Source organism: Anser brachyrhynchus (assembly GCF_964034855.1).
Source record: "Anser brachyrhynchus genome assembly, chromosome: W".
NCBI classification, from domain to species: Eukaryota; Metazoa; Chordata; class Aves; order Anseriformes; family Anatidae; genus Anser; species Anser brachyrhynchus.
The window spans coordinates 14,397,430-14,419,951 of NC_137704.1; the positions used below are offsets into that span (position 1 = coordinate 14,397,430).

At 45.4% G+C, this 22,522-nt stretch overlaps 2 protein-coding genes across 13 annotated transcripts in view; one reads left to right on the forward strand and one right to left on the reverse strand.

Annotated features, from left to right (window-relative positions):
* The window catches only part of LOC308184745 (ubiquitin-associated protein 1-like), a 211,460-nt gene extending 205,556 nt beyond the window's left edge, over positions 1–5,904 (reverse strand). The window contains exon 1 of one of the 4 annotated variants that reach the window (XR_013942894.1): positions 5,596–5,904. The gene's annotated coding sequence lies outside the window, so the exon portion shown is untranslated. The remainder of the gene's footprint in view (positions 1–5,595) is intronic. The other 3 variants (XM_080572174.1, XM_080572172.1, XM_080572173.1) reach the window with 3 other exon arrangements.
* The window catches only part of LOC308184760 (uncharacterized protein), a 115,594-nt gene that overhangs the window by 89,796 nt on the left and 3,276 nt on the right, over positions 1–22,522 (forward strand). For 2 of the 9 annotated variants that reach the window (XM_080572262.1, XM_080572258.1), the window contains exon 2: positions 14,653–14,769. In XM_080572262.1, the coding sequence (XP_080428388.1) occupies positions 14,721–14,769 (49 nt within the window). In that variant the 5' untranslated portion in view covers positions 14,653–14,720. The other 7 variants (XM_080572255.1, XM_080572263.1, XM_080572256.1 and 4 more) reach the window with 7 other exon arrangements.

Below are 22,522 nucleotides of genomic sequence, written 5' to 3' on the forward strand. Positions count from 1 at the left end.
CTCTTTTTTATTAGGTCCCACTTCTAAATTTATCAAGGGCTCTTGGTGGGACCACTGTTCAAAGAACCCCTGACCCCCCTATTCAGAGTTTATAATGGCAAACAATCTTTCTTCCCTTTTCCATTCAGGACATTCTCGTTTAAAATGTCCTGTTTGCCCGCATTTATAACATCCTTCCTGTACCTGCCGTGGCTGAGAAGGAGGTGGCCACTTTGATTTCACATTCCTGTTCCCTTTTTCTTCTTGATTCCATCCCAATCCTTGTCTTTCCTGAAACTTCTTTTCCCGTCGGTCCCCCATTCTCTGCCCCACCACTTGATTCACTGTGGAGATCATCATTTTCGTCTTTTGCTTCTGCTTTTCATCTTCCCTCCTGACATACACTTTCTGCGCTTCCCTCAAAAGTTTTTCTAACGGCTCTTCGTTCCACCCCTCCAGTTTCTGAAGTTTCCTTTGTATGTCCGGCCACGCTTTCATCACAAAATTAATCTTCAAAAGCCCCTGCGCTACAGGGTCGTCAGGATTCATTCCTGAATACTTTCGCATCCTGTCCCTGAGCCTTTCCAAGAAATCACTTGGAGTTTCATCTTTACTCTGCTGAACCTCAAATGCTTTAATAAAATTCTGAGACTTAGGTACTGCTTCTCTAATTCCTCTAATTACCATTTCTCTCAAGTCTCTCATGTTAACCCTATCCTGCACATTATTGTTGTTCCAATTAGGGTCCACATTTGGAAATTTTTGCTCTGCTGGAATTACTCCATCTCCTGGAGGATGATCCTTTTCCCATTCCCGCATTGCTGCTCTTCTAATCATTCCTCGTTCTTCCCCTGAGAATAGCAGATTCAGAATTGCCATCATTTCTCCCCAGCAATATAGATTGGGTCCCAAAAACTGATCTAACTGTTCTGCTAATCCAATGGGGTCCTCAATCAGAGATTCCATTTCCTTTTTAAAATTTCGCACTTCTCTGCTAGAAAGGGGAGCATTCACATACCCTACCTGTCCAGGTCCCAGCGGCACTTCACGGAGAGGATACATAGCAGCTTCAGTAGTGTTAGTATTATTAGTACCAGGGAGTGGAAAATTCTCAAGGTCTTTTTTACATTGTTCCAATTCTTTTACCAGTTTGGGGTACCTCCTGTTCCCAGAGCTAATGTTATCTATAGTTCCTGTCTCTTCTTTCGGAGGAACTGCTACAGCAGCCGCTGCTGCTGCAGCAACTTGGGGGTTATAAGGAGGAGGTAAGTTATCCAGAAGGTCCCATTTATCACTTGTCTCTTCCTCTTTCTTTCCCTCTTTATTCTGATTTTTGCTCAAAACCAAATTTATTCCTTGTATCCAACAAGCTGCATACTCAGATTCTTCTTCCGAAAATGGAAATTTGTTATTAACATAAAAATTTAAGGCCTGACATACCCAATCTTTGTCAGACCCGTATTTTGGCCAAAATACTGCAGTTCCTTTAATTGGTTCTTTCGTCCAGACTGATACACAATATTTAACCATTTTCTTCCTATCTTTTTCCTTAGTTTTGGGGTTATTCTTCCAATTTCTCAACATCCTTCCTAAAGGACAGTCGGTAGGCACTCCCCCAGGGATATCTCCCTGTCCCCTGGAACTCATATTTCCCATTTTTCCTATCCTGGAAAATGGTGGTGTACTGCCAAGCACTTCCCCGTGCAAGGGCTACCGCACACCTATGAGTTTACCAGATTCCCTGGTGTACTTCCGAGCACTACCCCGTGCAAGGATTACCGCACACCAAATTTCCCTGGTGTACTGCCAAGCACTTCCCCGTGCAAGGCTTACCGCACACCAAATTTCCCTGGTGTACTTCCGAGCACTTCCCCGTGCAAGGATTACCGCACACCAAATTTCCCTGGTGTACTTCCAAGCACTTCCCTGTGCAAGGATTACCGCACACCAAATTTCCCTGGTGTACTTCCGAGCACTACCCCGTGCAAGGATTACCGCACACCAAATTTCCCTGGTGTACTGCCAAGCACTTCCCCGTGCAAGGCTTACCGCACACCAAATTTCCCTGGTGTACTTCCGAGCACTACCCCGTGCAAGGATTACCGTACACCAAATTTCCCGAGACTCTTCCTTTCTCTCCCTTATCTCACGCTTCGTCCGTCTCCGGCCGCGCCCCTCGCGGAGTTACGGAACCGCGGATCAGGACTCCACACTCGCTTTGTACAAAAGTACGTCTCAATCACACGTCACACAGAGTCTCACCCGACCCCCAAGGCAATACTTAATATTTCTTACCTTGGTCTGTGCACAGAGTTACCGGATCAATTCTTAAAACCCGGAGTGCCTACCTTCTTCCTTTTCCCCAATACTTCACGGATCCTGCCTCTTTAATCAGTCTCGGGCCCTCTGTCAGCTCTCCGCAGAGCCGCCACCGTCGATGCACAGGACCGCTGAAATCAGCGGGGCATGCCTTCCTGCTGCTGCGGCGGTGGGGCTCCCCGGTAGGTGACTGGATCCCGGACGAGCCCCCAAATTGTGAGAAACACTCCATAGCCAATAACTTAGGCTCAGGCGAGGATCTCAGTGAAGTAGTAATTTATTCGCGATTGCAATGGCGGGCGCCCCACAAGCAGGAGAGCGCGCCTACTAGTTCCAAAAACACAGTTTATCATAGAATCATAGAATATCCTGAGTTGGAAGGGACCCATAAGGATCATCATGTCCAACTCTTGACACCGCACAGGTCTACCCAAAAGTTCAGACCATGTGACTAAGTGCACAGTCCAATCTCTTCTTAAATTCAGACAGGCTCGGTGCAGTGACCACTTCCCTGGGGAGCCTGTTCCAGTGTGCAACCACCCTCTCTGTGAAGAACCCCCTCCTGATGTCAAGCCTAAATTTCCCCTGCCTCAGCTTAACCCCGTTCCCGCGGGTCCTGTCACTGGTGTTAATGGAGAAAAGGTCTCCTGCCTCTCGACACCCCCTTACGAGGAAGTTGTAGACTGTGATGAGGTCTCCCCTCAGCCTCCTCTTCTCCAGGCTGAACAGGCCCAGTGACCTCAGCCGTTCCTCGTACGTCTTCCCCTCCAGGCCTTTCACCATCTTCGTAGCCCTCCTCTGTACACTCTCCAACAGTTTCATGTCCTTTTTATACTGTGGTGCCCAGAACTGCACACAGTACTCGAGGTGAGGCCGCACCAGCGCAGAGTAGAGCAGGACAATCACCTCCCTTGACCTACTAGCGATGCCGTGCTTGATGCACCCCAGGACACGGTTGGCCCTCCTGGCCGCCAGGGCACACTGCTGGCTCATATTCAACTTGCTGTCTACCACGACCCCCAGATCCCTCTCTTCTAGGCTGCTCTCCAGCGTCTCATCGCCCAGTCTGTATGTGCAGCCAGGGTTTCCCCGTCCCAGGTGCAGGACCCGGCACTTGCTCTTATTGAACTTCATGCGGTTGGTGATCGCCCAGCTCTCCAACCTATCCAGATCCCTCTGCAAGGCCTTTCCACCCTCATTCGAGTCCACAACTCCTCCAAGTTTGGTGTCATCAGCAAACTTGCTCAAAATACCTTCTATTCCTACATCCAGATCGTTTATAAAAATATTGAAAAGTATCGGCCCTAAAATGGAGCCTTGAGGGACCCCACTGGTGACCGCCCGCCAGCCTGATGCAGCCCCATTTACCATAACCCTTTGGGCCCTGCCCGTTAGCCAATTGCTCACCCATCGTATGATGTTTTTATTTAGCTGTATGGTGGACATTTTGTCCAGTAGGATCCTATGGGAAACCGTGTCAAAAGCCTTGCTGAAGTCCAAAAAAATCACATCAGCTGGTTTCCCTTGGTCCATCATACGGGTGATCTTATCATAAAAGGAAATCAGGTTAGTTAGGCAGGACCTACCCTTCACAAACCCATGCTGGCTGGGACCAATGACTGCTTTGTCCCCCAGGTGAGCCTCAATAAGTTCGAGAACCATCTTCTCCATGATTTTACCAGGCACTGACGTGAGACTGACAGGCCTGTAATTGCTAGGGTCTTCTTTCTGACCCTTCTTGTAAATCGGCACAACATTTGCCAGCTTCCAGTCTACCGGGACCTCTCCAAATTCCCAGGATCGTTGAAAAATAATTGAGAGAGGTTCCGCGATGACGTCCGCCAGCTCTTTCAGCACCCGGGGATGAATCCCATCCGGACCCATGGACTTGTAGGGATCCAGGTGGAGTAGCAAATATATACTTTTTGATGACAGGACCCTCCCCTGTTTCCCCACTGGAGTGGGTAATCCAGGTTCACAATCTATCTGATGCTTCATAGACAATGCCTGGCCTTCAGTTGCCGGCCTGTTTTTGAGATGGTAATGTTTTCTCCCCTTATCTGGCTTGACTTAACATAGTGATTTCCACCTGATTGCTCTAAGGAGTCTGGTTGTCTGCATTTTAGGAGGTCACCTGCTGAGCTTTCTTATCACTGTAAGCATATCTCAATACCACATTCCTTCCTTCTATACAATGTAACACTGCAAAAACAACATTTCCATTCCCACAGGAGTGTTTCTCACACATTTAATATCTGCAGCTGGACCTTGCTGATGCTGCTGATCCCAGATTCGCATCCCCGCTCTCCTAATCATTCCTCTCTCTTCCGAGGTAAATAAAATCCCTAATATAGACTGTATCTCCTCCCAAGTGTACACATTGGGTCCCAGAAACTGATCCACACGCTCTGCTACTCCGACGGGGTCCTCCAACAAACTTCCCATCTCTTTCTTAAAATCGCGGACATCCCCTGAATTAAGGGGGACCGCTACATACCCCATTTTGGGTTGCGGGCCTCCCATAGATATTTCTCTCAACGGATACAGCCCCCCCACGCTCTCAGGTTTCTGAGATTTCTGTTTCCGTTTTCTAATTCGAATCCTAGTTACCGGCCCCTGATCGACATCACTGTCTGACTCCCCTGAAGACTGCGGGTTCGAAGGCCCGGGGGGGGCTGGGGGGGCTGTGGGCAGGACATAGGGAGGTGGCGATACCGGGACTTCCAATTCCCGATTCTTTTTCTTACGTTTCTCCTCCCCTTTCTCTTTTAACGAATACAAATTAACACAATCCCCCCCGAGCCCAGCCAGAAACTCGCATATTCGCTTTCTTCTAAACAGAAAGGTTCTTTGGCATTCACATAAACATTTAAGGCTTGACACACCCCGTCGTCAGACGACCCATACAAGGGCCAATAGAGACTGTCGCCTTGAATCTGCTGACCTTCCCAAACTTCAACACAATAATGAATCATTTTTACTTTTTCCTTTCCCCGCCTAAAAGGGGAATCATTCCAATTCTTAATCATTAACCCTAGTGGACTATCCGGGGGTATAGGGGGCAACCTAACCCCACCCATGGGACCAGAAAGCTTACTCTTCTTCTGTCCCATCTTCCGGAGCGCCTTACACACACACACACAGCCGCTTCCCCCTGGTCGTGGCCCAGTCCCTCGCGGGATGTGGGAACCGCACTACTGAGGGGTCCGCACTCACTTCGTCTGCAATTGGATGTCTCACGCAGACGCACTCCGGGAACACCAACCCCAGCCGAACGGAACACGAGCCTATACTTACCCACCCCGTGGGTCATCGTTCAGCCTTCGTGCACAAAGATTACCTAGGGGTTTGCCAGCTTTATTTGCTTGCTGCCCGAAATTTAGGGTTCGTCGGTAGAGGGCCCGAACGGGAAGAGTCCGGGCGAGGGCCGCCGAAATCGGCGGGGCGCCCCCCTCGACAGGCTTCCCGATCGACGTACCTCTATCCGAGTCACGGCACCAAATTTGTTATAAATTACTCTTTTAGCCAGAAAGAATTAGTTTATTGAGTAAGCGATCAGCAAGCAAAACAGCTCTGGGCGGCCGGGGAGTCCATGCTCCTCCAAACGGCCCGCACCCACCCCCCCCCCTTTTCACAGTCCTTATATCACCGAGTTCTTCCGGGGTTACGTAGCCCCCCTTCCTGCTACTGCGGCTGCGTCGACTGTTTCTAGGGGGTCGTCTCTGGTCCCTCTGGTGGTCGCACGGATAAAGGCCATAGTCTTCCTCTGCTTGGTACATGATGTTTTCCCTCCGTAGCCGGTCATGCTGTTTTGTCTTCAGATAGGACAGGTGGGTTATCAAATTTTGCAGTTATAGTATTTACACAAAGTTCTCTCAACTATCCGCCTGAGACAGCAACAGGCAGGGAGCCTCAAGGTCCTTACAGCCACCTGGCGACTCCCTTTGTTCCTTCTTAATATAGCCATGGGAAATAATGAACAAACATGCCTCATACACCACAATATGGCTGTCTGAAAAGACAGGTCATGGTCACTTTTTGCTTCCTCAATGCCCATACCTCAGTCTTTTTTAGGATAACTTCATGTTCTCACTGTCTGCATACAACATGATAGCTGGGAGCATACCACCAGCTGCAGAACTTTGAGATGCTGATTTGCACCAGCTGCCGGTCTGAAGGCTTTAATTTCAATTACAGAAACAGCACAGTTGCCTGGGACTACATTGCTGAGCAGTGAATGTGGTGAATGATTTGCTTTCCTCAGCAGTGAATCAGCATGCTCCTGAAATCCAGCCCTGCTCTGCCTCTCTGAGTGGCCCAGAAGCATTTAATCAGCTGATGAGCTCTGTGCAGGGACTCTGGTGGCTGTGAGAGTGACAGGGAACTGGCAGGTAGGACCCATTTCCTTAGCTGTAAACACAGCACAATGGCGCTGTCCCTGGGGCACAGCCAGTGGATCCCTCAAGCAGAGATTCTTTGGGTGCAGGTGGTGATACAGGTTTGGGTTCAGAGAGCAGGAGGGACAAAGCTCATATCTTGAGATGAAAAGCCATTTTTCACGTTTTTAGCCATTTCCCTTGTTCTGCTGCTGACATTCCCAGAGGATTTGTTTCACATGCTTGTTATAAGTGAGACCATACAAATTTCTTGGTCTATCAGAAATATTTTATTAATTAAGTAAGCAGGCACAAGCAAAACAGCGCTGGGTGGCTGGGGAGTCTCCGCTCCACCACAGCACGCAACTTTCCCTTTTCAGTGTCGCTGTTTTATAGCATCCAAGTTTCGGCTTGTCAGGACTTGTTGAACCTTCTGAAGCTGCGCAGTTCCTTGTTGGGGGTCGTTGTTTTTCTTTCAATGATCATGCATTGTGCTCGTGTTCAAGGGGGAGGGTAGTGAAGCGGGAAACAGTATTTCACAGAGTCTTTGTTTTACCAAGGATGTTTATCCAACACCCCCTCCCCACTATCTACTTGCTTAGTCTTCCCCCTTAACAAGGTCGTAAATTGCAAAACCTTATCTTCTCAGCAGATTCTCTGAATTCCTTTTAAAGACAATGAACAAACACCTGCTAATTTATCACATGCTGAACAATGTCCTTTTGCATCACTGCAACAGGGATAGTCAGCCTAAAGGCCTCAAAGATTAACAAGAACAAATTTGAGCGTGGGAAGGTAGATGAGTTTACAGTGGAGTCCATGGACATTGGAGACCTAAAAAAAATCAAGATAGGCCATGACAATAAAGGTAAGATAATCTGCTTTGTAACTTAGTATTTCTATGGGGTTCAGCACATTGCTGTATAAAATTTCTTCCAAAACTCCAAATGTAATTTACCTTTTGCTGATGGATCCTTGCTGTCACTATCTTTGCTGCTTAATGTTATTTTTTAAAAAAAGGAGAGTTTTTCTTGTTCCGCATGGAACCTACAGATTTGTCACATCTCTTTATCAGTATTTTTGTTGTCTTTGTTATCAGGTGCTAACTGCTTTTCAGACATAGATACGTTTCAGCTGCAAACAAGGGAAGCGCTGAAAGGGTACATGGATTCCTTCCTTATAGGGCACTTGGATAAGTGTCAATAACTTTCTCATTAATCCAACCAATGGAGCGAATAGCACTTCCATATGCACATCTTTAACTTGTTGCATATAGAAATAAAGTGCATTAGCTCAAATATGGCCAATCACTTGCAATGATCTTTATGATTTCTATTCCATTGGCAAAAGAGGAAAATTTATTCTTGGAGGCTTGGAAGGCAATGATTCATTTGCTGTTGTCTGTAAAGCTTTTGTGTGTTATTGCCTGTATCTCTCCAACCACAGGTAATTCAACTGGCTGGTTTCTGGAGTGGGTGGAAATTGATGCCCCATTCCTGAGCCAATTCCTTAAGTTCCCTTGTGGCCATTGGCTGGATAAATCGGAGGAGGATGGAGCCATTGAGAGAATTATCTTCTCTGTGGAACTGCAGACAATAGAATATATCTGTAATTGTCTTTGAGAATTTTATAAATACATAACATACCAGTTTCTCTAATTACTACAAGAAAGTTCCTCTGGGTGCTCTAGACTAATGTTTCCTGTATTTTCCAAATCAAAGTGTCATTGGAAGCTATGTGGCCATGTATGATCGTCTTTTTGCTCCCTCTTGTCCTTTCATCTATAAGTCCTTAGCCCATTTCATGCTGGTTTCCTCATCTCCAGTTTCCCTTTGATTTTCCTCCATGCTAATGTTGCTGTTTCTGATGTCAAAGTAGACACTTGTGGTTTCACTTCCAAGTCTTGGTCCCACCAGTGCCTTTGGCACTGTGCACCCTTCTCTTGCTGAAGGCCCTCTTCCACACTTTCTTCAGTGTAGTGCTTTTCTGACAGTGTTGCACCAGTCTGACTCTTTCAGGATTCTCCCATTTTTCCTTAATCTTCACTTCACTCCCCTCTAAATTAATGTTTAGTGTAAACCCAGTGCTGGTATCGAAAGCTACTGCCTGCAGTTACTTACTTAGATATCAGCATTTACAGCTTCCCAATCTCTCTCTTTCTGCCTGTTTCATTTGTCGTAAGTAATTGTAAGAATAACTACATAAAGACTGTTAACCACTTTTAACTCCTTTTGACTGTCAACACCATGGTTGATGCTGAAGGTCTCTTTCACACTGGCCAACTACCTGCCAATGTCCATATCCACATATCCTGCAGTCTCTAAGCTAAAATCAACTTTCTTTTCTGAAGATCTGCCATTTGTGCCTCCCCAGTGCTCTGACCAAGGTATTCCTCATGTCTGTCTTTCTTTCCCTAAACTGTCTGGAGTGGAAGAACAGACACTCTTTGCTCCCTTCCTTGCTTTCATCGGTATCCTGGAATATGCTATAGTCCTTATGTTTGAAAGAATAAATTAGTAAATATAGTGAACATGTTCATGGGAGTGAATATAAGCAAGAGACCTTGTATGTGCTTCTCAGCAGGTTCTTCCATGTTATCCCAGTCAAAATACATTTGGATGCAGATGTTGACTATATAATTTATTAATGTCCTAGTATATAACAATGATGTAATAGTTTCTGGAATACTGTGCTGTTGAGTACACAGTGTATGTAAACCTGATTTTTGTCAGCAGTCCACATTCAGCATTTGCGAATAGGCCTCTAGCAAAAAAGTCGCACCAAACTCAGCATCAGCTTAGGCAGTTTCCCCATTCAAACCATTCCCACCATGCTATTTACTGCATTCTAGTTTCCTAACTATTAACCTGGTGGTTTCAGTGTGTCAGAGGTAACTAAAATGGTTGGATTTGTTTTATGATGACTAGTGGCCGATTTGTTTCATGAAGAACGAAAGATGAAAATGTGTCATTGGCAGTCCAATTAAAATCATGCCTGTGGGGGTACTGCTTTAAAAGTGCCATGTAAATGGAATGGGAGTCTGACAACTGAAAGTTGTGCTGCTAGTGACCTTGTTACATGCCACTTTGCTTATTCAGTTCTAAGCTGATGTTAATATTCAAACAGCAAAAGCAAGCACCAGAGATTTCAGTAGAGAAAATAATTCTTAATTCATAATGCACAGCATGTGATTTTTGGTCTCCAGGATTTTTTTTCCCTTACATATTGGAGAAACTATTCTAGTTTACGTGGAACGCAGTAGAGCAGATTTTGTTGGATTGGGCAGAAAGGATATTAAGTACCTCCAGGTTGACTCTCTGTAAAAGAAAACAACTTCATCTCTGTTCTCCTGAGTACTGTATGTAGAGAGCCTGTGTTTTTAATGAATGATTAGCCTCTGATATGCATAATCAGAGTTACTCCAATAGTAACAGATACTGTGCCAGAAACATTCACTCTACCCTAACAGAGATGCTGAATCTGAAATACAACACAAAGCACTGTTGTGTAAAGAACAGCAAGGATGACTGAAGTCGCTGCAGCGTGGGAGGGTGCAGATGACAAGCAGCTGAAAAGATCTTGGTGAGGGACATGAAATGTTGGTAAGTGGGTAGGCGGTGTATGGGAGAGGGACAGCAGGGATCCCGGTGACAGTGCTCAGTGTCAAGTGCAGTGCTCGCAGGTAGCGGTGTGGAGTGCAAAGATTATGTCTGCCCGAAGTAAGGAGAAGTCCCTGCAGCTAATAGATGGTGCCCAAGTCTTACCTGACGTTTACCATCTATAGATTTCAGAGAGGATTTAAAAGAGACAGATGTTGGACTCAGTCTGCCAAATGGCACCCCTGAACTTACATGTCCTCACAACAGCGAGTGTCTGATTTCCCACTGTTATCAATAGATGTGTCGTCATTTGCAAGTGGTGGATTTGCAGAGTGATTCAGCTAATCCTGATAAAGATGCTTGTATTTGCTTGTCTGGCTCTTTCTCCAAACTCCACTGACTTTAGTGATTACACCTCCTTTGGCTTCAAGGGAGTTTTATGCACTTATTCCATGTGTGGACATCTGAATCTTGGTTTCCTAATTTGTGAGCTGAACAGCATCTCACCTTGGAAACTGGGTGGGAAGGGATTTGACCAAGGATATTCAGCAAGTCTATAGCAGAGCCAGGAACAGAGTCTCAGTCTTATTCCTGGGTCAGTCTTGTTCCTCAGCAAGTCTGAGTCGAGTCAGGACTGAGAAGCTGTGAAGACAGAGAAGGACAAGAGGAAACATCAGATCTTGGGTAATGGGGCATTCTGGAGAAAGTAAGGGAACAGAGTCAGGAAGTATGTAGGGGCTTGATCCTTATTGTCCTGCACTCCCCGCTGATCTGCTATTTTTTTTTACCTTGTTTGCCTGGGTGTTAAGGACTATATGCTGTCAAAGAATAAGGTGGTACTAAGAGAAAACTAGATCAGAGTGGATAGCAAGGTGTTTTATTCCTTTCCCTCTAATTGATTCTTGTTACTTATTCAGTAGTGAAAGAAACGGGAGGTTGTTTGTTTGTCTTTTACAAACAAGGCTATCTTGAATATTTATATAATGTCTCCAGTTGGCTTAACTTAATCCATCTGCCTAGTTGCTAAAAAAATTGTCAAATCATGATTTGCTTTAAGACTTGAGCTGTTGAAGTAAATCCCCTTTCAGTAATTTTAGATGGCTGATATAAATATACTGAACACTTTCTGATCACGTGATAAGCCCCAAAATCTCAGTAAATGGACTTGAATCATGGTCAGTTGGCTTTATAGGGTTCAAGGAAATTCCTCTGGATTCTCATAATACTGATCAGCATGATAACTCAATGAGAAGTGTAATTCCTACCTCGTTGTCTTTAACTGTCGAGTTTTCTAACCCAGATTTTATTTATTTAAATTGTTATTAGGAACATTCATCTGCTGCTTGCTAACTTTTAAAATTATTATTTTCTGCCAGTTCCTAAACCAGTTGTTCATTATGAGATCATTGTCTACACCAGCGATAGCTTTGGAGCTGGCATAGATGCAGATGTCTTAATTGTTCTCTCCGGAAGCGATGTGATCTGCACTCAGCAGAAATCCCTGTGCCTCAACAAGAGAGAGCAAAGGATGTATTTTGAAAGGAACTCAGTGAATCAGTTCATAGTGGAGGTAAAATCAAAGATGTTTGTGCTCATCTTAGGTTGCCCTGAGGAGATTAGGAAGAGAAAATGTAACAAAGTGGGAATTTTTCCTTGTTTAAGGAAAGCTATTTGGCTCTTTTTACTCACAGAATGTGAGTTTAAATCCCTGTTCCACAACAGACTTACCACGTACTGGAGAAAATCACTTCTCATTGAGATCCAGTTAGTAGCAACTCAAAGTTATCAACATGCAGTGTCCCTGTGGCCTAATGCCACATTAAATCTTGTAAGGGCTGGTTCAGTTTTATCATGGAGCTGAGATGTACCAATGCACAGATACGGAGACTTGCCTTTCCATGTCAAGTTGAGAGGCGCTTTGGAAGGTTAGTGCATAGGAGTCTTTACATCTTCCATTTCCTAGACCATTCTTGGCATCATCTAAGTGTGTGCTGGGTTTAACGTGTCCCTCTCCTTATCACCCTTATTTGCTTGCACTTTTGCTTTCCCTCACAGTTTATAACACTTTGAAATGAACCAAATCCTTGCAGTAGCTCTGAAACTAGATGGCCTCATATATAAGTTCCCTATGCATTGTTTCACGCTCCTGTTTCAGCAGATCATGCTGAAGTGGCTAGTCCATAGTGTTCACCGCTTGCAAAGCGCTCCATTTGGGGTGGATAGTCTGTTCGTTTGTTCTAACTCAATATCATGCTGAGCATCATGCTCTCTCTCTGTTTCCTCTGACAGAGATTGCTACTTTGCTGCAGGCACCATTATTTTCTGAATACATGGACTAACTTTTTGAAAGATCTTATCAAGTGTTTACCAAAGTATTTGCACATGTATACAAATAGTAAACCACTGCATGTAAATGACTGCGCTCACTTACATCTACAGTACTCAGCAATTCCTATTCATAATATATTCCTATTGCTGAGAAGTTGTAAGAGGCAAAAATACAGGCACTTCTGCCCTGGTCTGCTCTTTTGGTACTACTTATTACACTCACCTTCATTCACTGGGTGCAAAACTGACACTGACCTTGTAGAGGGCCTTACAACCTCTCTGTGCTTTGAATTTGTTTTGTTTGTTTTTCTGTAAAATAATAGAAGGCAAATTTTAAAACAAGCTTTTTAACAAGTTAAAATGATTCCAGCTCACGTTGTTGTATGGCATGAATCATAAAATAAATCCCCAGCGTGATTCCTTAAAAACAAATAATATGACTTATTTTGGCGGAGTTCCCACCGAGATTTTCAAAACAGAGGTTCCATTAATACGTAGGTATAAATCTTAAACTGAGTGTTATTGTTATTTCTTTTTTCCATAAGATTTATTTCAGGCTTGGCAGAATGTGAAACATCAGTAGTTTTCTTATATGAAGTAAGTGAAAATGCAGTTTGTTCTCCAGATTTATAACATTATATTAATCTGTCCCCAAACTTCATTGTCTCTTCACCAGTTCCGCTTGCTGCAGCAGAGGGGGAAGATGAGGCAAAATATATTTTTTTTCACCTGCTTGTGTAGAGCCATAATTTGGAGTTCAATAGAACTTGTAAACAATTTGGGGATCTCAGGAAACACAAACTGAAATTTGCCCATTTGTTTTAGTGTTTTTACTCTGCCATTTTGTATTTTGCAAAAGAGGCACAAAAAGATTAAAGACTTGTCTCAGCTACATTTCAAAGTGTGATGCTTTGCTGGAGATGCCTACCAGCAGAGTAAAAAACATTTCTTCTTTAACATGAACCTTTACTGGTCACGTATCACTTCATTGCTATGTATTGATCAAAAGCCTCATTGAAAGATGAGTAGTTGGGCAGGAGGGAGGAGGAAGAATATAATTTCCCTCAAGTGTATGCCTGAGTGCATGTGTGAGGTTTTAGAAATGGATTATAAGCATTTAATTATTTTGCAATTGATGCTTGTGCTGTCTGAAGTCTTACTGAGCTGAGGAGTCTCCTAAAATTGCTGATGTCTTTACTTAAGTATAGGACAATTTTGTTAGTTGAGGAGACAAGGGAGTGGTCTCCAGTGGTGTAAATTGAGAAGTTAAATTTTGTAATGTCTCCAAGAACAAAATTTTCCAAGTCCCTATGGAAAGCTTGATGTGCTTCTCCTATGTGCAAAGGAAGCTTGCAGCCAGCTTTGGTTTTTCAAAGGCCAACTATACAAAAGCTTGCACTGGAATCACCAAAAGGTATTGCTTAGGAGCAGACATTTTCCCATTCAGGCCTTTGGAAGGAAAGTGTCTTAAATGTAATATACTAGTGACAAATTACTCCAGTAATAAGATGAGGCATAAAAACATAGTAGCCATTTCATAAGGTAGTGATCCTGTTGACTTGCTCAGAATAGCACTTGGATTCTGTAGCAGAACAAAGGAGGGAATATAAAATGCCAGGCTGTTAATATTGTGCTTTGATCTCAAGGCTATTTTCCCAGTGTTATAACCGTGCACAACCATCTAATCACATAAGTTTTTTTCAAAAGGAAAGGGATATAGAAAGAACAATTCACGATGCAGCAGCATTGCAATTCCTAAAAAATACCTTCATTCCCCCTAATACAAAGAAGCTTGAGATGCAGGAATGCTGCTGTGCAACCAAACCTATCTCATACAGGGGGGTAAGTTACGTAGTGCAAAATTCTCTTTGTTTTGGGGATAGAAGCTCAGGGAGGCCCTTTAACTAAAATACAAGTTAGGGCATAATTAGCATCAGCACTAGTATTTGCTCCCCAGGGACTTCATACAGACTGGAAATAGGAAATAAGCCTTATAAGTAGTGTCTCAAAAGTGACCATGCCATATTTTTCTTTCATTTTATTTTTTTTAGCTGGAGGATGTTGGTGACATTACTGAAAAGATTCGCATAGGACACAAAGGTGGAGGGTTGAACTCCGGATGGCATTTGGATCGTGTGGCAATTCGAAGACTGTTACCAAATGGGAAGGTAGGCTGTGAATCATGTTACTCTGGAATACACTTCCATTGGCAGCTGCTTCTATTTTCCAAAGAGGATTTTCAGTACGCAAAGTGTGATTAATAGTGAAAAATGACTCCTCAAAGTACAATGTATGTTAATTAACTTGTTCAAGCTTGGGAATCTGGGGGCAACAACCATTTATTATCATGTTTTATTCTACAAAAGTTGATTATACAGTTCTGCAATCGTTGCTTTTTAAAAAGTGCTGTTATCATCATAAATTTTGACTAGAATAGAGGTATTTTCTCCTGGCAATAGATAGGAGGAAAACAGTGATACTGCTCCTCAACCTTTGGGGGTTTTTGCTACTGTCCATCTTTTGGTGTGAAGGAGCAATCTGCCTGGGTTTGGAAGCAATGTTGTCCTGGCTATCTTGCTGGGCTGAGAGGAGAGATTGCTGAGTTTGTATCTACTGCTATGCAAACTCAGCCAAAGAACTACAGTCCTGAACAGTTGTCCTTGTGGACAACTCCACCACTGTGGCTGGGCATCCCAGAATGCCAAAGACTCGATCAGATACCTGTGTGCCATAGTCATTGTCCTGGTTTCAGCTAGGATAGAGTTAATTTTCCTCCTAGTAGCTGGTATGGTGCTGTGTTTGGGATTTAGGATAAGAATAATGTTGATAACGAACTGGTGTTTTAATTGTTGCAGAGCAGTGCTTACACCAAGCCAAGGACTTTTCAGCTTCTCGCTCTGTCCTGCCAGCGGGCAGGCTAGGGGTGCAGCAGGAGCTGGGAGGGGACAGACCCAGGACAGCTGACCCAAAATGGCCAAAGGGGTATTCCATACCATCTGACGTCAAGCTGAACAATTAATATGGGGGGGCTGGCCAGGGTGGGGGGGACTGGCTGCCCAAGCATAGGCTGGGCATCGGTCAGCGGGTGGTGAGCAATTGCATTGTGCATCACTTGTTTGTGCACATTATTAGTAGGAGTACTATTATCATTATAATTATTATTTTCCTTTCTCTCCTGTCCTAATAAACTGACTTTATCTCAACCCACAGGTTTTCATTTCTTTCTAATTCTCTCCCCACATCCCAGAGAGGGAGGGGGGAGGGTGAATGAATGGCTATGTGGTGCTTAGCTGCCGGCCGGGTTAAACCACAACAGTCCTTTTGGCGTCCAACGTGGGGCCCGAAGGGCTGAGATATCGACAGATTTGACCAGAGTGTGTTAAACAAAACTGGTATAAGTATTAGACCTGCTTAATAGTTGCTAGTCACAATGTTGATTGCTTTGATCTCAGGTCTGCTGTGCCTGTTTTCCAAATTGAGTTTTATAGCGCGTTACTTACTGTATGTGTTCCCTGTCGTGCTGTTTATCCTTTCTGGGGGCTGGTTTAAGACCATTATGGTACTGTGTGGTGTAACAATGGCTTATGAAATGATGAGATTTCTGGTCATGACTCTAACCTGGTATTTGTACTCAGCACTGTCGTCGACTCTATACTTTGGAAACAGTATCTCAGAAACTGTTAACAAGCCAGTCTATGGAGGGGTCGGGGGAAGACATGTTTCCCTACCTGTTCACTCTCCCTTTCTCCTTCACCCCCCTCTTCTCCTCCAGGCTAGTCACGATAGCTCTTCAAGATGTTGAATATCCTTGGGATACTCAGACCAGCATGTTCTTGTTGTTATGTCTCCTGAATGTGCTTCAGGTTTTGTTGAGGGTTAAACAACTACTTAGGAATCTCATCCGGAGATCTGTCTTGAGGCGGGATAGTTGCGAGTGGCAGGGAGTGTGGGAGGATATGGGCAGGCATCTAGAGCAGCGGGCACCTCCAGTGTTTTGGACATTCACCCCTGAACAACTGCAAAATCCTAAAAAACTGGTAGAATGCTCGAAAAAGGGGTGTCATCACCCTGGCAATTCCAAAGAGACACGAATCACTGTAGCGTGCTGGGGTCTGGCCTATGCCTATCGAGCTGCAATTGATGCTATATAAACCTAGTGACAGACCCTGCGGCCCCTCCAGCTCCCGCAGCCTCTCCAGCTCAGCGGCCGTCCCAGCTCCTGTGATGGGCCCAGCGGTTGTTTCAACCCCTGTGGCTGGCCCAGCGTGTATTCCAACCCATGTGGCAGGCCCTGTGGCTGGGTCAGAGAAACCAGCTGTAGCAGTGCAGGTTGCCCCTGTAGACAAGGTGAAAAGATGGTGTAGAGATTCAGGTCGTTTAGAATGCAGAGAATTTTCTGCTAAGACTAAGTATAGAGAAGACGAGGCTGGGCCCATCAGAGGAGCAGGAGGATGAAGATGAGGATGTTGAAAAAGCAACAGTAATTACCCGAAACCTATACCAGCGTGAGCTACGAGATATGCAAAAAGATTTTGGTCGCTGCATAGGTGAGCAGCTTGTCACCTGGCTGCACCGGTGCTGGGACACCAGAGCCAATAGTCTGGAATTAGAGGGCAGGGAAGCCAGGCGGCTGGGATCCCTTGCTAGGGACGCATGCATTGACAAAGCAATTGGAGATGGAGCACGATCTCGCAGCCTCTGGAGGCGTCTCCTGTCAGCTGTGAAGGAAAGGTATCCCTTCAAGGAAGAACTTGTATGTCTACCAGGCAAGTGGACCACCATGGAGAAGGGAATCCAGTACCTGAGGGAATTAGCCGTACGGGAGGTGATTTATGAGGACCTAGACAACGGACAAATATCCACAGATCCAGATGAAGTCCAGTGTATACGACGCATGTGGTGGAAGTTTGCACGGAGTGCACCATCATCAGATGCCAACTCATTGGCAATAATGGCCTGGAAAGAGAATGAGGAACCCACAGTGGATGAAGTGGCTAAACAACTCCGGCAGTACGAAGAAAGTCTCTCCTCTTCCCTACAGGCCTGCATCTCGGCTGTGGAAAAACTTTCTCAAGAGTTCCACCAGCTAAGAGAGAATACTCTGGAGAAACTTGAGAAAGTTTCCAACCAACTTAGAAAGAATTCACCTGCCTCCCCACCTGTACAAACCAGTGTCTCAGCTATTAGGGGTAAACGTTCATCTGTGCAAGGAAGACAATATGGTGGGCACACACCCCGCGCCACCCTGTGGTTTTACCTACGTGACCATGGAGAGGACATGAGAAAATGGGATGGAAAATCTACCTCAACCCTAGAGCCACGGGTACGTGAGTTGCAAGGAAAAACAACCACAAAAAGGGGGTACTCTGAAAAGCTTGCTGCTCCTATTTCCAGCAGGCAGTCCCCCAGACACAGTGATGAATATTATGACCAGGATTAGAGGGGCCCTGCCTCCAGCCAGGGGGAGGAAAGGGACAATCGAGTTTATTGGACTGTGTGGATTCAATGGCCTGGCATGTCAGACACACAGAAGTATAAGGCTTTAGTAGACACCGGTGCACAATGTACTCTAATGCCATCAGGCTATAAAGAGCCAGAACCCATCTGTATTTATGGTGTGACAGGGGGATCCCAGCAGTTAACTGTATTGGAGGCTGAAGGGAGTCTAACCGGTAATGAGTGGCAAAAGCACCGTATTGTGACTGGCCCGGATGCTCCGTGCATCCTTGGCATAGACTATCTCAGGGGAGGATATTTCAAGGACCCAAAAGGGTTCCGCTGGGCTTTTGGCATAGCTGCCTTGGAGACAGAGGACATTAAACAGTTGTCTACCTTGCCCGGTCTCTCAGAGGACCCTTCTGTAGTGGGGTTGCTGAGGGTCGAAGAACAGCAGGTGCCAATCGTGGTAGCATATCATGTCATGCTGAACGGTAGGGGGGCTGGGGGCAGGGGGGGGACCGGCTGCTCAGGGATAGGCTGGGCGTCGGTCAGTGGGTGGTGAGCAATTGCGTTGTGCATCACTTGTTTCATACACATTATTATTAGTAGTACTATTATCATTATTATTATTATTTTCCTTTCCTTTCTTTCCTGTCCTAATAAACTGTCTTTATCTCAACCCATGGGTTTTCATTTCTTTCTAATTCTCTCCCAGAGATATTCTCTAATCCCAGAGAGGGAGGAGGGAGGGTGAGCAAATGGCTGTGTGGTGCTTAGCTGCCGGACGGGTTAAACCATAAGTCATATAGCTTCTACAGAGCTCAAATAATGGTCGGTTTGAGTGACATGAGAGACCAAAGCTTCGTATTTTCATGAATAGGTTTGCTTTAACCAATCACAGGGAAGGAAGTGAGTGCATCATTTAAAGATAAAAAGTATTGTTGCTAAACATGAACAATAAAATTTTCATCAGTCCCCTAATTCTGGAAGAGTAAATGCAGGGAGCATTACAATGAGGGCAAGCAAAAGGCCCATCAGTGTAAGTCCCAGAATCACTCATAAAAATCATCAAGTTTGGTCACAGGACTTATGGTTGCAAATACCAACAGGGTTAACTGAGTTCAGCCAAATTGGACATCTTGAACCTGTCCACGTAAGAAGCTGTTCCTTAAGCCCTGCCTTGGGTGCTGGCTGTAGGAGCAGGAACAAGTGTGACTGTGTCCTGGTTCCAGTTAGGACAGAGTTAATTTTCCTCCTAGTAGCTGGTAGGGTGCTATGATTCGGATTAGGATGAGAAGAGCGCTGATAACATGCTGATGTTTTAATTGTTGCAGAGCAGTGTTTACACCAGGCCAAGGACTTTTCGGCTTCTCGCTCTGTCCTGCCAGCGAGCAGGCTAGGGGTGCAGCAGGAGCTGGGAGGGGACAGACCCAGGACAGCTGACCCAAACTGGCCAAAGGGGTATTCCATACCATCTGACGTCATGCTAAACAATATATAGGGGTGGCTGGCCGGGGTGGGGGGCGGGCTGCTTGGGGATAGGCTGGGCATCGGTCAGCGGGTGGTGAGCAATTGCATTGTGCGTCACTTGTTTTCTTACACATTATTATTATTAATACTATTATCATTATCACTATTATTATTATTATTGTTATTATTATATTCCTGTCTTAATAAACTGTCTTTATCTCAACTCACCGGCTTCACTTTCCCGTTTCTCTCCCCCATCCCAGAGAGGGAGGGGGGAGGGTGAGCGAACGGCTGTGTGGTGTTTAGCTGCCAGCCGGGATAAACCACAACAGTCCTTTTTGGCGCCCAACGTGGGGCTCGAGGGTTGAGATATCGACAAATTTGACCAGAGTGTGTTAAACTAAAATTGGTATAAGTATTGGACCTGCTTAATAGTTGCTAGTCACGATGTTGATTGCCTTAATCTCCAGTCTGCTGTGCCTGTTTTCCAAATTGAGTTTTATAGCGCGTTACTTTCTGTATGTGCTCCCTGTCGCGCTGTTTATCCTTTCCGGGCCCTGGTTTAAGATTGTTATGGTACTGTGCAGTGTAACAATGGCTTATGAAATGATGAAATATCTGGTCACGACTCTAACCTGGTATTTGTACTCAGCACTGACGTCGACTCTATACTTTGGAACCCATATCTCGGAAACTATTAGCAATTACACCTATTGCCTGTTTTCTTTAGGGAGCCAATCTGTGAAGAGGACAGGGGAAGACGTTTCCCTACCTGTTCACTCTCCCTTTCTCCTTCACCACCACCCTCTTATCCCCCGAGCTAGTTACGGTGGTTCTCCGAGATGTTGAATATCCTTGGGATACTCAGACCAGCCTGCTCTTGTTGTTATGTCTCCTGAATGCGCTTCAGGTTTTGGTGAGGGTTAAACAACTACTTAGGAATCTCATCCGGAGATCTGTCTTGAGGCGGGATAGTTGCGAGTGGCAGGGAGTGTGGGAGGATATGGGCAGGTTTCTAGAGCAGTGGTCACCTCCAGTGTTTTGGACATTCACCCCTGAACAACTGCAAAATCCTAAAAAGCTGGCAGAATGCTTGAAAAAAAGGTGTCATTGTTAGTGTTGGGGAGAATCGAATGGATGTTTTACTAATGTCTCTTAGGTGATGGGACATACAGTATAATTAAATATCATTAAATGTACTTACATTATCAAGTAATCTATGTACACTGGAAACTTAGGGAGTACATTGAACAATCAAAAGAATCGTTGGAGGGGAACCCTGGGAGGGAATAGGTACAACCTGACCTTGGATAAGGGCCTGGAGATGATGAAGTGAGTTGAAGCAGAACCGAGGAGTGGAGAGAGCATGCGTCGAATAGAAAGGTGAAAAGTTTAGCGAAGAGGAAGACTCCTTACTTCATCTGGACGACCACCTGGACGACCACCAGAGTGCGCCACGCATGTGCAAAGGGGAGGGGAGCTAATTAGAATGAAAAGCGAGGCTGATGTTGCAACCTGTAATGAATATGTATACCTGACGCAATGTTGTATGTATAAATAACGGCTGGGAAGTAACGGGACTTGAAGCCAGATTTGGGCACCTGCCCCGGCTTCCAGCGCTGAATAAAGCACCTTCATATAATCACTTGGTGGTTATGTGGTTGCTACGCTAACATTTTGGCGACCCAGATGGGACTGCGTGGGCACTGCTGAGGCGGATCGTGTCTCGGTTTCGCTCCAGCCGGCACCGAGGGATTCTCGGGGAGCAGTCGACCACGACCGACCTCCGCTGCTCACGACGTACCACTGGAGTGGTAAGCAAAGGTGCTTTCAACTTTGGGTATTCGGTACCGATTTGGTTGGGAAAGCCTGCCGGTCAGACGCGGCAAAAGCCACGCTCGGTTGGGCAGGGAGCTCCCGGGGTAAGCCTAGGCGCCGTCCGTTAGACAGAGCGAAAGCTCTGCAGGTTCGGCATTGGTGATTGTATTGGTTTGGGCTGAAGGGTCAGCACCTGGTATTATTGGTATGTAGAAAGCGTGCTGCTGCTGCTCCGGCAGCTTTTGGGAAAGCGTGCTGCTGCTGCTCCGGCAGCTTTTGGGAAAGCGTGCTGCTGCTGCTGCTCCGGCAGCTTTTGGGAAAGCACGCTGCTGCTCCGGCAGCTTCTGGAAAGTGTGCTGTTGCTGCTCCGGCAGCTTCCGGGAGAGTGTGTTGCTGCTCCGGCAGCTTCCGGGAGAGTGTGTTGCTGCTCCGGCAGCTTTTGGGTCCGTATCATAAGCTCAAAATGAAAAAGATTAAAGAAATTCTGGGAAAAGATGTACCTATCCCGCGGACATCCCCGCTGGGGTGTTTGCTAGCACACTGGAAAGAGGGAGGTTTTGGTCAAGAAATGCGGAAAGGAAAGCTGATTGATTATTGTAATATTTGGTGGCCACAGTATAAACTAGGGGACCAAGAAACTTGGCCTGAGAATGGAACATTGCAATATAATACAATTTTACAATTGATGCTATTTTGTAAGTGGGAAGGAAAATATGATGAACTGCCGTATGTGGAATTATTCTTTTATTTGCGCCGAAAGCCTGAATGGCAGCATGCTTGTGGAATAATGGTGCTTGAAGTTTAAACTGAGGAACGTTGTTGTGCATGTACTAAGGAGGGACGCTGTATACAGCATCAGGCAATAGAGAATAATAAGTATTATGGGAAATGAATAATGGAAATATTGATCTGGAAGTTGCGCCGTCGGCTCCGCCGGAAGAGCCAGGACAGGGAGGGAAAAGAGAAAAGGAAGATAGCAGTAGTGATGGAGAATCCCCGATTTTAGTCTCCCCGTGTCACATAGGACCCGGCAACAGCGAAGGGCAGGAGAAACTATAAATGAACAGGGAGGGAAAATAATCGCTCCCCTCAGGCAAGGAGTGGGGACAGAAGGACCGGTATATGTTAAGGTGCCTTTTTCAGCCGGGGACTTAATGATATGGAAACAAGCAGCCGGCACCTACAGGGAAAACC